The sequence below is a fragment of the Mustelus asterias genome, chromosome 1 (assembly GCF_964213995.1).
Source record: "Mustelus asterias chromosome 1, sMusAst1.hap1.1, whole genome shotgun sequence".
Taxonomy (NCBI): domain Eukaryota; kingdom Metazoa; phylum Chordata; class Chondrichthyes; order Carcharhiniformes; family Triakidae; genus Mustelus; species Mustelus asterias.
In genome coordinates, this window is record NC_135801.1 from 39,397,915 (window position 1) to 39,412,369 (window position 14,455).

The following is a 14,455-nucleotide window of genomic DNA, read 5'->3' on the forward strand; positions in this document are numbered from 1 at the left end:
TTCACTATCAATAATATTTGGGGTCGAGAATTCCAGATTTCCACTCCCCTTTGTGTCAAGCAATAAATCCTGACACCACCTCTGAATGACCTGGCACTCATTTTATGTTTATGGTGCCCTGTTCTGTATTCCCTTTCCAAATAGTTTTACCAAATACAGGAAGGATGTGGAAAAGATTGAAAGGGTGCAGAGGAGATTTACAAGGATGTTGCCTGGATTGAGTGGCATGCCTTATGAGGATAGGCTGAGAGAGCTCAGTCTTTTCTCCTTGGAGAGACGTAGGATGAGAGGACACCTAATAGAGGTATATAAGATGTTGAGAGGCATAGATCGGGTGGACTCTCAGAGGCTTTTTCCCAGGGTGGAAATGGCTGCTACGAGAGGACACAGGTTTAAGGGGCTGGGGGGTGGGTACAGGGGAAATGTTAGGGGGAAGTTTTTCACACAGAGGGTGGTGGGCGAGTGGAATCGGGTGCCATCAGTGGTGGTGGAGGCAAACTCAATAGGGTCTTTTAAGAGACTCCTGGATGAGTACATGGGACTTAATAGGATGGAGGCTATAGGTAGGCCTAAAAGGTAGAGATATGTTCGGCACAACTCGTGGGGCCGAAGGGCCTGTTTTGTGCTGTAGTTTTCTATGTAAATCCTTTAAACATCTCCAATATTTCATTTTCTATGTTTAACAGAATACAAGCCAGGTTGCTGCGATTTGCCTGCATCATTAAACTCATAGTCCCTAATATCATACTGTCGAAACTGTGCTGCATCCCTCCAAGGCCAATATAGATCACTGGATAAGGAGTCCAGATCCCTGGGTCAGTAATCAAGAACCTGGGCTAGGTGTCTGCAATACTAGACAAGGAATCCCCTGGGCTGGCAAATCTGAATTGAAAAACAAGAGCATCAATTTATCTAGGTTGGCTTGCAAACTAACACATGCACAAGGGACAGCATAAATGCACTGACCTGAGCAGGAAACTCCCGCATCCTGGGTGTGTGTGCAGGCAGTCCCCACTTGTGGGTTATCAGAGCACTGGTCAAGGTTTGTCTCTTTTCCATCACAGCTCACATTATACCACCAGATGTCCCCAGTCCCATTTCCATAGGATGCACCTCTTTCTGCTGACAGGGCTGTCCCACAGTTCAACACTCTGCAGACCACATTCGCTGCATTAATATCCCAGCTATTGTCACAGACGGTCCCCCAGATGGAGTTACGATAGACCTCAACTCTCCCAGAGCACATGTTGCTACCATTCACCAGTTTTACAGGCACTGGACCTGGAATAGAGATGAGAGTTAGTTCGTTAAACTGGTGTGGACCGAAAGGGAGTTTCACAAGAGCTGAATCTTGTAGCTCAGGATCAAGAAACCCCCAATGCAGGTTAACACAGAAAACATAGACGACCATATGAACAATAGGAGGACATTCGGTCCCTTATGTCTGAACTGCCATTCATTTAGATCAGGGTTTCCCAAACCTTTCCAGACATGTAACCCTTTTGACTTCTCAAGCGTACTGAAGGAATTCCTGAGAAACATTATTACATTGAAGAACCAAACCACAAAGTTGATTGTTTTCCCACAATAGGTAGAAATATACACAAACCTTCCCACAATAGGTACAAACATACACAACATAATGTATGGAAGTCTTTCCTTTTTCTATTTCTTATATGGATATATTCACTATCATTAAAAAGTTCTTGCCTTTTTGTCAATTTTGTAGGAGGAGTGCTGCTGCTTCTTTGGTTCAAATGGGTTCAACTGGAATACTAGATTCTCACATTCACTCACGCTCTTGCTATCTTCTCCCCTTCCCCTGCAGGCCCTGCACTCAACTATGCTCCGCAGTCCACACTCAGCTTGATCGGTAGAATTGAGTTTCGTGCTATTTTCCGTGCACCCAAAAAGAAGCTGGATTCTGATTGGGCGAGCTCGAAACCACATAAAACTTAAATTGTATCGATCTGCAGAACCCAGTTTGAGAACCCTTGAATAAGATCATGGTTGATCTGCATGTCAACTCCATCAACTCAAAATGGTAGTGTCATGGTGAATACCCTTAAACATCAAAAACCTATTCCTTTAATTTTGAACTTTACAATTGATTCCCAGCATCAACAGTTTTTTTGGGGGGAGGGAAGAGAGTTGGAGATTTCTACAATCCAATGGGCAAGGAAATGCTTCTTCTCAAGGGCCAGGCTCTAATTTTCAGATCACACCCAATTGTTCCAGATTCATCCCACCAGAGGAAATAATTTCTCTGGGCAAGATTTTCAGGCCAGGAGCGGGAAAAGATGCTGGTGCCAGCCAGCGAGCTCCTTTCCAATGACGCTCCTGGTGCTGACCATTTTAGACTGGGTGGGTTCGGAACTGGCTTCGCTGTTCATCCACATGTGGTATGTGCTGATTGGGCAGAGGTGATAGCTTAGGTGTCCGGAGGTGAGCCCCAAGGCTGCCCTATAAAGGCTCTCCCATCCCCCACACTTGTGACTTGGCTGTGAGATCTACCATTTAATTCAAATTTTCAATATGTTGGTGAGAGGATGACTCCATTTTCAAGTACATTCCCGATTCCTCAGCATCATAGCCTGCTGCTCATCTATAGCCAGAGCCAAGCATCTATAGTTCACCCCCCACCTTCCCAATTAGGCGGATGTCTCAGTGTAAATCCAAATGAGTGACTGTTTCCTCCTGCAGGAGGATTTGGAACCTGGGAAGGGGGCAGTTGCAATCGGTAGGGGAGGGAGGAAGAGGGGACCCTGCTGAGTGGGGGGGGGGGGGGGGGGGTTTGATCGCTCTGAGCAGCGGGGGAGGATGGGGGTGATATTTCCAGGCAGGATAGTTTATTAAAAGCTTAACATTAAAGATTAACATTTACTTATTAGTACCACAAGTAGGATTACATTAACACTGCAATGAAGTTACTGTCAAAATTACCTAGTCGCCACACTCGGGAACCTGTTTGGGTACACTGAAGGAGAATTTAGCATGGCCAATGCATCTCACTAGCATGTTTTTCGGACTGTGGGAGGAAATCGGAGCACCCGGAGAAAACCCATGCAGACATGGGGGGAACATGCAGACTCCACACAGTGAACCAAGCCGGGAATCGAACCCAGATCCCTGGTGCTGTGAGGCAGCAGTGCCACCCACTGTGCCGTCCCCCACAGGGGAACAGGGCTCACAATCGGCTGTGGGGACCCACGAAAGCTGGCGGGAGGTGATGGGCTGGGTTGAGGCCGGCTGCAGCAACAGAGGCCTGATAGGTCTCTCAGACTTGTTAGGCATCTGCTCATTGCCATTATGTGCATTGCGCCCTCTGCTGCTACAGCAGTTTGCTGGTGATTTAAGCTCTTCCCCTTCCCTTCCAGGCAAGGAATTGTTTGGACAATTCTTTCCTGCACCAAGTGAATTGGATAATGGATTGGAACTCGCCCAAAGGCAGGTCAGGACCTTTCCCGTTTTCACGCTTGACCTGGAATTAGAATTTTTTTGGTAAAATTCTCCCCTCTATTCAATGGATTCCAAGTCTTGTCTCTGTAAACTGTGCTTCTAATTGAACATTTTCTGTCCCTGGTATCATTGTGCTACATGTGTGCTGCCCTCCTCCAGATGAATAAGGGTTACTGGAGAACTAACCCTCAAAAAAGCTCAATCACATGAGAAAATTTGCAAATTAACACGAATAAAGAATATTTTTAAAAACTCTTTGTTGAGTAAATCACTCCACTTGCCTGTGCAGGTCACTCCAACATCCTGTGTGTGTGTGCAGTTATCCCCCACCTGTGCGTTGGCAGAGCATTGATCAAGGGAAATCTCTCTCCCATTACACCTCACATTTTCCAACCAGATTTTCCCAGTCCCTTCTCCATAGGGGGTATTTTGTGTTACTGACAGGGCTGACCCACAATTCAACACTCTGCAGACCACGCTCGCGGCATTAACATCCCAGCCATTTGCGCAGACAGTCCCCCAGCTAGAGTTACGATAGACCTCAACTCTCCCGGAACACATGTTGGAACCATTCACCAGACGTATGGGCACTGGACCTGGAATACAGATGGACTCACGGTTACATTGGAACAGGAGGAGGCCAGTCAACTGTTTGTATTATTACTGTCATTCAATTAGATTATGACAAATATTTTACACAGCAAAGATGTATGAAAAGCAAAATACTGGAAATCTGAAATAAAACCATAAATATGCGAGAAATACTCAGCAGGTCAGGTAGCATCTCTGAAGAGAGGAAAAGCAGAGTTAGTGCCAAGCCAATCACTTTTCATCAGAATTGGGAAATGTTAGAAAGTTTTTCAGCAAGTAAATTGGTTGATAATGAAAAAGCAATTTCCTGACTCTTCCCATCTTCCCTTAACCACGGACATCGAATCTTTCCACTTTTTGATTCCCCAATAAAATGGTCTGATGGCTCTCCATTTCTTCCTTGAGACCCAAACAGTTTCCATCGTCACCACCCTTTTCAGCTGGCTGGACTTCTTCTCACCTTGAACAACATCTCCTTTAACTCAACTCACTTGCTTCACATTAATGGCGTTGCTATTAAGAATCACAGAATCCTTGTCTTTTTGTGGATAAACATTCTTTGTCAAGTCCTACATTGGCCTTCTTCCTCACCCCCTTTTCTGCTACATTGCTGACTGTATCAGGTCTGTTTCCTGCTCTTGCCCTGAACTGGAACATTTCATCAATTTGGTTTTCAATTTTCATCCTTCTCTCAGATTCACATAGTCGAACTCTAACTCCTTCTTTACCCAACTTCTCTGTCTCCATTTCTTGGGATAGGCTATCAGCCAATTTCCATTAAAAGTCTTCTGAAGCCTACAACCAGCTTGACTACACTTTGTTACATCCTGCTTCCTGCAAGGCTACAGTTCTATACTCAGTTTCTCCGTCTCCATCACATAGGATTTGATGATACAACATTCCAAATCAGCACTTCTGAAAATGACCCCACCCCCCGCCATGGCTGTCAGGACTCCACCATTTCCTGCATTTCCCCTCCCTCCCAGAACCATGAGACGGTTCCCCTTGTTCTCACCTTCCACCACACCAGCTTCCATATTCAGTGGATCATCCTCTGGCTTTTCAGCCATTACCAAGCACATCTTCTCTTTCCTACCTTTTTAATACTTCAAAGGGACTGCCCTCTCCATAATACCATGGTGTACTTGAGCTCGAGGAACAGCAACTCACTTTCTAATTCGGTACGTTACACACTTTCACTCAACACTGGGTTCAACAAATTCTGTTCCCATTTTGTTTCCTATATCTTTGGAAGGTTCAGTTTTATCTTGATTTTTCACTTGCTTTTGCTTTTAGATGGCAAAATGTTTCTGCCATTCACATCTCCTTTGGACATCTTTTGTTTTTGTCCTTCTTTAAACATTTCTATTCCTTTCAACCTTACACCTATTTCCAATTGGTTCCGAGAATCATCGATATTTGGGTGGGGGGGGGGCGGGTGGGGGAAGAACTCCAGGGCATGGACGCACGCACGCACACACACATAAAGACTGCGTTAAATGTCCTTACCTGAGCAGGTAACTCCAGCTTCCTTCCTATGACTGCAGTTATTCCCCACCCATAGTTTGGCAGTGCACTGGTCGAGAGTAGACTCTGTCCCATCACAGCTCACATCATATGGCCAGATAGCCTCAGTCCCCTCTCCATAGAAGGCAGCTCGATCTGCTGACAGGGCTGTCCCACAGTTCAAAATGCTGCAGACTACATTCGCTGCATTTACATCCCAGCCATTGTCACAGACGCTTCCCCAGATGGAGTTACGATAGACCTCAACTCTCCCGGAGCACATGTTGCTACCATTCACCAGACGTACTGGAACTGGACCTGGAATAGAAATGGGAACACTGTTAAACTGGTCTGGGACTATATGGACTTTCTTCCACGAGAGCCTTCAGCTGGACATCGTCGCTTCGTTTCAGTCTGCTCCCACTGTGATTTAGCACAGAGAACATTTAATAACATAGAACAGCAGGAGGACATTCAGCTCCGCGGGCGGGATTTTCCGGCCGCGTCTTGCCCCAAAACCAGTAAATCCCGCCCGAGGTCAACAAATCTTTGCATGGTTGGCTTGCCACCCGCTACTATTCCCATGGCGGGAAGGACAGGAAAACTCCCCCCTTCAAGTCTGTACTGCCCTTCAACTAAAAATGGTTGATATGTGTCTTAACTCATCCACCCACCTTGCTAGAACATAGAAAATAGAAGAAATACAGCACAAACAGGCCCTTTGGCCCACAAGTTGCGCCGGCCATGTCCCTACCTACCTAGGCTTATATATACGCTTACCTATAACCCTCAATCCTATTCAGTCCCATGTACTCATCCAGAAGTCTCTTAAAATACCCTATCAAGTTTGCCTCCACCGCCACTGACGGCAGCCGATTCCACTCACCCACCACCCTCAGTGAAAAACCTACCCCTGACATCTCCTCTGTACCTACTCCCCGGCACCTTAAACCTGTGTCCTCTCGTAGCAGCCATTTCAGCCCTGGGAAAAAGCCTCCAAGAATCCACCCAATCTATACCTCTCAACATCTTGTACACCTCTATCAGGTCACCTCTCATCCTTCGTCTCTCCAAGGAGAAAAGACCGAGCTCCCTCAACCTATCCTCACAGAATAGTCACTGTAACATTGACTATCCTAAACCATCAAAACTCTCATTGCTCTAATTTTGAACTTTCCAACTGATTCCCAGAATCAACAATTTTTTGGGGAGAGACCTGGAGTTTTCTATTATCCTATGGGTGAGGAAGTGCTTCCTGCCATTAGCCCTCAGTGCTAGGCTCTAATTTAAAGATTACGTCCACTTGTTCTAAATTTTTCTCACCATAGGAAATAATTTAACTGGGCAGGATTTTCAGGTCAGGGTTGGGAGTGGAGGTGAATGGTGTTGGAAACATTGGTGCTAGCCAGCATGATGTTGTCCCAATGATGTTCCTGATACCACCCATTTTAGATTTTAGACCGGGTGGGTTCAGGAGTGGTTGGACTGCTCACCTCTATAGGACTTGTAGATGATTAGGCTCATTAATTCCAAGTAAAGGAAGCTGACTGGAATTTTCCAGTTGGTCTTCAGTTTCCCATGCTGGCAGTGAATGGTTTAGCAGCCTGGAGGTTGGCCCCCAATAAATCCTTTTGAGATCCTCCCCTCTCCCACAGTGCTGGTCTACCTGCAAGATTATCCTTTATTTGAAATTTTCAAACAATTGGAGAAAAGGTTGCTTCATTCTTGAAGGGCCTTCCCTATTACATCGCAAACATTGTAGCCTACAGCTTCTCCAGAACTGGTAGATCTCCGAATGGGTCTCCAGCTTCAAGTTGTCATCTGTCATCCCTCCATGCTAATTAAGTGGGCAGCTCAATGAAAATCCCAATGAGTAACCGTTTCCTCCCAAGGCAGGATTAGAATCAGTTCCGACTTCTGGTTCATACTGTGGGAGAGAAAATCCAGTCTTCTCTATTTACCTTTTCAAATACTTTAAGCACCTCAAACATTTCAATGAGGTGACTCTAAAAGTTCCGTATTCAGTGAACTCCAAGCCTCATCTCTGTAAACTGCAGTTGTAATTGAATACTCCTGTCCCAATGTCATTCTGCAGAATCTGTGCTGCACCCCCTTCAAGGTCAATCGGGTATTTGAACAAGTAACCCAGGTACCAGGGCTAATAACCCAGAAATGGAAGCTTCAATACACTCGTGAAACTTACAAACACACAAATAAGGAGTATATTAAAAAATCTTCGCCAAGCAAATCACTCCTCTTACCTGAACAGGTCACTCCAATATCCTCCGTGTGTGTGCACTTATCCCCCACCTGTGGGTTGGCAGAGCAATGATCGAGGGAAATCTCTCTCCCATCACACCTCACATTTTCCAACCAGATGTCCCCAGTCCCCTCTCCATAGGATGTATTTTGTGTTGCTGGCAAGGCTGACCCACAATTCAACACTCTGCAGACCACACTTGCAGCTTTAAGATCCCAGCCATTTGCACAGATAGTTCCCCATCTGGAGTTACGATAGACCTCAACTCTCCCGGAACACATATTAGGACCATTTACCAGACGTGTGGGCACTGGACCTGGAACAGAGATGTGTATACGTTTAAAGTGATCTGTGATTCACTAAACATTCAATGGAGTCATCAGCGGGACATTTCTGTACAGGTGTCTATCCCCTATCAATATGGTTTACTACAGAGAACATTGATGAGCTCAGGAATGGGAAGTCCATTTACCTGACTTGGTTCCATCGCCCTTAATATCTTTACGCAACCAAAAAAACAAAATACTGCAGATGGTGAAAAACTGAAATAAAAACAGATAATGAAGGAAATTCTCAGCAGGTCTGGCAACAACTGCCAAGAGAGTAACAGAATTAATGTTACAATCCAATCACCTTTCATTCAAACTGGGAAAAGTTAGAAATGCGTCAATTGAGGGAATAGGAAGACATATTAGAAGAGCTGGTATGGAAGCTTGCAGCATCAATTCCCCTGGTGAGAATAGAAAAAGTACAATTTCCAGACCGTACCTATCTTCTCTTCACCATGGACAGATTTCCCTAACAGAATGGTCAGAGGGTCTCCATTTCTTCCATGAATGGAGGCCCAAAGGATTTCCATCGGCCCCACCCTCTTCAGCTTGACTGACAGTGCCTGACAGTGCCAGGGATACTGTTCAATTCCCGGCTTGGAGCATTGTCTGTGCGGAGTCTGCATGTTCTCACCAAGTCTGCATGGGTTTCCTCCGGGTGCTCCAGGTTCCTCCCACAGTCCGAATGACGTAATGATTGAGTGCATTGGCCATCCTAAATTCTCCCTCAGTGTACCCGAACAAGCGCTGCAATGTGGCGACTAGGGGATTTTCACAGTAACTTCATTGCAATGTTAATGTACGCGTACATGTGACACTAAAGAATAAACTTTGAACACTTTTGGGCAAGGAGACCAGACACCAAGGATGGAAAGGCAGAACCAAGGGCTAGTAATCTAAAATTCTGGGGTAGTAATCCAGAACCCTCTGACAGAAATGTAAAATGGCCTATTAATTCAGATATTTAGACAGTAATCCATGACACTAGACGAGTAATCCAGAACCCTCAGGTAGCAATGTTGAAACTGGGCTACTAATCCTAACGTTTGGTAGTTACCCAGAACCCTGGACTAGTATTCCAGAACCCTGGGCTTAAGATGCTGGCATAGTAATCCAATTACACTGGGATAGAAATGCCAAAGTCTAGGCTACCAGTACACACACTGGGTTGGTAATCTAGAACTGTGGGATAGCAATCCACACACTGGGTAATCCAGTATATTGTGTGAGTAATCCAACACCTGGGATAGGAATCCAGAACCTTTGGCTAGTAATTCTGAATCTGGGATTGGACACTGAGCTGGTAATACAGAGGTGAGGGCTGCCACACCAAAGGAGCGAGTGCAAATCCAGACAGCTGGGTGCTAACTTGGATCAAAAAAACAAGTGCTTCAATTCCACAAAGTCATCTTGCACAATAACACTAACAAGGAATAGCAAAATTTCCTGACCTGAGCAGGTAACTCCAGCATCCTGGCTGTGTGTGCAGTTAGTCCCCACCCATAGATTGGCAATGCACTGATCGAGGGTAGACTCTGTCCCAGCACAGCTCACATTATATGACCAGATCACCCCAGTTCCCTCTCCATACGTGGTGCCTCGATCTGCTGACAGGGCTGTTCCACAGTTCAACACACTGCAGACCACATTCGCTGCTTTTACATCCCAGCCATTGTCACAGACAGTCCCCCAGACAGAGTTACGATACAGCTCAACTCTCCCGGAGCACATGTTGCTACCATTCACCAGCCTTACAGGCACGGGACCTGCAATAGAGATGAGAACAACGTTAAACTGGTCTGGGACTACACGGACTTTCACAAGAGATTTCAGCTGGATACTGTATTTCTGATATCAGTCTCTTCCCAATGTGGGTTAGCACAGAGAACATAATTAAACAGAAGAATTGGAGGAGGGCATTCAGCCCCTCAGGTCTGAACTGCTTTTCAATTAAGTTATTGCTGATCTATATCTTAACTCTATCCACCCATGTTAGCTCAGTAATCCTGAATACCCTTAACCATTAAAACTCTATCACGCATAGTTTTGAAATTTCTATCTGATACCCAGCATGAATAGCGTTTTGGGGGAGAGAGTTGGAGATTTTGAATATCCTGTGGGTGAGCAAGTGCTTCCTGCCTTCAGTCATCAATGGTCAGGCTCTAATTTAACGATTGCACCCATTTATTCTAGATTGCTCCCACCAGAGGAATTAATTTCGCTGGGCAAGATTTTCAGTAAGAAGTCTCACAACACCAGGTTAAAGTCCAACAGATTTATTTGGTAGCAAATATCATAAGCTTTCGGAGCACTGCTCCTTCGTCAGATGGAGTGGAAATGTGCTCTCAAACAGTGCACAGCGACACAACATCAAGTTACAGAATACTGATTAGAATGCGAATCCCTAAAGCCAGCCAGGTCTTAAAGGTACAGACAATGTGGGTGGAGGGAGCATTAAACACAGGTTAAAGAGATGTGTATTGTCTCCAGACAGAACAGCTAGTGAGATTCTGCAAGCCCAGGAGGCAAGCTGTGGGGGTTACTGATAATGTGACATAAATCCAACATCCTGGTTTAGGCCGGCAAGAAGTGGGGGTGTGGGGATGGCCTTGGCGAGATGTTCGTCTTCATCAATGACATGTTGAAGGCTCCGGTGGAGATGCCGTAGCTTCTCTGCTCCGGGGAAGTACTGGACGACGAAGGGTACTCTGTCCACCGTGCCCCGTGTTTGTCTTCTGAGGAGGTCAGTGCGGTTTTTCGCTGTGGCGCGTCGGAACTGTTGATCGATGAGTCGAGCACCATATCCTGTTCTTATGCGGGCATCGGTTGAAGGTCCTGTGCGGTGAAGAAGTCTTGTTCGAACCTGTGCATGAAGATGTTGGCATATTGAGGTGCGAATTTGGTCCCCATGGCTGTTCCGTGTGTCTGGATGAAGAACTGGTTGTTGAAGGTGAAGACATTGTGGTCCAGGATGAAGCGGATGAGTTGTAAAATTGCATCTGGAAACTGGCAGTTGACGGCATTGAGTACTGAGGCCGTTGCAGCAATGCCAACATTGTGCGGGATGCTGGTGTAGAGTGCCGAGACATCCATTGTGACGAGGAGTGCTCCTGGTTCACCTGGTTCCAGTCACACAAACAGCCTTCCACCATCACCCTCTGTCCCCTACCACTAAACCAGTTTCAGATTCATCTTGCCAAGTTAGCCTGGATTCCATGTTCTTTTACTTCTTTATCAGTCTCCCCTGTGACACATTGTCAAAGCCTTTGCTGGAATCAATATAAATTTCATCAACTACGTTACCCTCGCCTACACACCCAGTCACCTTCTCAAACAATTCAATCAAGTTCATTCGGCATGATCTCACTGACAAAGCCATACTGACTATTCCTGATCAAACCTTGCCTCTCCAAGTGGAGATTTTTTTTTTTCCTTCAGAATTTTGAATAGTTTCCCTACGCTGATATGGGACTCACTGGTCAGTAATTGCCTGGTCTACAAAAATATTGATGAGAAAGTGCCTCCATTTTGAAGCATCTTCCCTATGACTTAGCATTCATCATAACCTGCTGTTCCTCTCGAGCTTTGCAATGTTTGTATGCAATGTATGTTAGGGGCGACACAACCCTTTTTAAATACATAACAGGTTCAAACGTCTCAGAGCTCTCCGGCTTTGAAAGCTCACCCGCCATCCTCCACGCCAATTACGTAGGTGCCTTCGTGAATATCCTAATGAGTGAGCGTTTCCTCCCAAAGAAGGATTCAAAACCTGGAAACATTGGCAAATTCCGTTTCGCACTGTTGGAGGGAAAATCTAGCTTTCCCTATAAACCATTGTGAATCCTTAAAATATCACAAACACTTCAATGAGGTCACTGTTTAACATTCTGTATTCAGTGGATTCCAAACGTCAGCTCTGTAAACTGTACTTGTAATTGAACACTTCCTGTCCCCAGCATCATTCAGCTCAATCTGTGCTGCACACCCTCCAAGGTCAAAAGGTTTTTGGACAAATGAGCCAGATGCCTCGGCTAATAGCCCAGGAAATGGAATTTACAAACAAACACACTTAAGGAACATGTTATCAACTCTAAGTAAGTAAATCACTCCACTCACCTGAACAGGCCACTCCAATATCCTCCCTGTGGGTGCAGCTATTCCCCACCTGTGGATTGGCAGAGCACTGATCAAGAGAAAGCTCTCTCCTGTCACAGCTCACATTTACCAACCAGATGTTCCCAGTCCCCTCTCCATAGATGGTATTTTCTGTTCCTGACAGGGCTGATCCGCAGTTCAACATTCTGCAGACCACACTTGTTGTGTTAACATCCCAACCAGTTGCGCAGACTGTTCCCCAGCTGGAGATACGATAGACCTCAACTCTCCCAGAGCACATGTTAGAACCGTTCACAAGACGTATGGGCACTGGACCTGGAATAGACATGGTTACACAGTTAAAATGGGCAGGGATTATCTGAACTTCTAATGGAGTCACTGTCAGTACATTGTAGCCCAGGTGCCAGTCTCCAACCAATATGGTTTAGCACAGAGAAAATACAAGTGCTCAGGAACAGGAGGCCAGTCATCCCCTCGTGTCACCACTGTCATTCAATTAGAACATGATTAAATACTATTTTAACTCAATCCAGCTGCTTTGGTTCCATTATCCTTCATATCTTTACACAACAAAAACACATCAAAAGCATAATACTGTGGATTCTGGAAATCTGACATAAAAACAGAAAATGCACAAAATACTCAGCTGGTCAGACACCATCTCTGTAGAGAGAAACAGAGGCCAGGATTTTCCCGCATCACTGTGGTGGGAGCAGTTGAAATTCCATTGACTTTCAGTGGGACTGGAAGATCCCAGCCTGAGTCAATGTTAGAAGTTGATGATCTTTCATCAGAACTGGGAAAAGTTAGAAATGTCAAGCTCTAGGTAAGTGAATTGAGTAAGAATGGAAGAACAATTTCCTGATCCCCCGTCTTCTTTTTACCGTAATTGTTCAATCTTAATGCATTTTGATTCCCCAACACAGGGTCTCCATTTCTTCCTTTAATGGAGGCCCGAGCAGTTTCCACCGCACACCATCTTCTTCAACTTTACTGAACATGTTCTCAGCTTGACTGAACATGTTCTCACCTTGAACAACATTTCCTTCAACTCAATTCACTTGCTTCACATAAATGGCGTTGCTATGTATTCCCCATAAATCTCAGCTATGCCTCTTGTAATAACTCAAGAGTCAGCTATAATGACAGGTTTAGTCTGGTAGATAGTCAATATATTTTCCCAAAGGTAGGGGAGTCTAAAACTAGAGGGCATAGGTTTAAGGTGAGAGGGGAGAGATACAAAAGTGTCCAGAGGAGCAATTTTTTCACACAGAGGGTGGTGAGTGTCTGCAACAAGCTGCCAGAGGTAGTAGTAGAGGCGGCTACAATTTTGTCTTTTAAAAAGCATTTAGATAGTTACATGGTACGATGGGCATCGAGGGATATGGGCCAAATGCGGGCAATTGGGATTAGTTTGGGGGTTTTTTTAAAAAAGGACGGCATGGACAAGTTGGGCCAAAGGGCCTGTTTCCATGCTGTAAACCTCTATGACTCTATAAAGGAACGATGCTTTATTGTACAAAGTAAAGGTAAAACCACAAGCCTGTGGTGAACACATACAGGTCCCATCCAGGATGATACTACAATGGACCCACTCAGGGGCCTGCTTTATACAGGGCTCAGAATATGAGCTCCACCTGTCAGGTAGTTACCTCTCACCATGGGAACTTGTATTCACGTTTGACTGGAAGGTCAATCAGGGATTCCCCATGTAAGTCCAGCAAGTTATCACACACTCCCCCTCCTCCATTTCCGAGGGCTCCCCCTCACTCTTAAGGCGTCCGGGCCATCTTCGTCTTTCGGCTCATGTCCTTCTTTCCATTTCATACTTCGCCTGGCTAAGTGGGATATATCGTGTCGGTGAGCGTCTCTTTCTGGATGACCGCCAAAGTATTACTGCAGGCGGATCTTTCTCAACAATGACATTTGGTTCAGGTTCCGCTTTCTCCGCTTCCATTTCGGAGGTGGAATCCTCATATGCTATCTTTGAGCCTCCCATTAGCTGAGTTCCTTTATAGTCTATCAGTACACTTGGTGTCCGAGATGGCATGCTCGCTGTGTTAGTTGCTTTTGTTGACAGCTCCCGACAGTGTAGGTGGTCAATATGTGTTCTTCGGATCATGTCCCCACCTTTTACCATCTAAGCCACTGGTCCTGTTGTTGAAAGGATCGTTCCTGGTGTCCACGGGGTGCA

General features: G+C 45.5%; 2 protein-coding genes across 2 annotated transcripts in view; both read right to left on the minus strand.

Moving 5' to 3' along the window:
* Positions 1 to 1,246, minus strand: part of LOC144506382 (scavenger receptor cysteine-rich domain-containing protein DMBT1-like) — a 45,965-nt gene extending 44,719 nt beyond the window's left edge. The window contains exon 1 of the mRNA XM_078232454.1: positions 967 to 1,246. Within this exon, the coding sequence (XP_078088580.1) occupies positions 967 to 1,246 (280 nt within the window). The remainder of the gene's footprint in view (positions 1 to 966) is intronic.
* A 20-nt stretch (positions 1,247 to 1,266) lies between these two features.
* LOC144506432 (CD5 antigen-like) lies at positions 1,267 to 14,401 on the minus strand. The gene is made up of 6 exons (XM_078232590.1): positions 14,091 to 14,401; positions 9,901 to 9,911; positions 8,289 to 8,315; positions 5,560 to 5,874; positions 3,790 to 4,049; positions 1,267 to 1,281 (listed from the first exon to the last, which is right to left on the minus strand). Exons 1-6 carry the CDS (start codon positions 14,399 to 14,401, stop codon positions 1,267 to 1,269), a joined length of 939 nt encoding a protein of 312 aa, XP_078088716.1.
* Between the last annotated feature and the right edge of the window lie 54 nt (positions 14,402 to 14,455).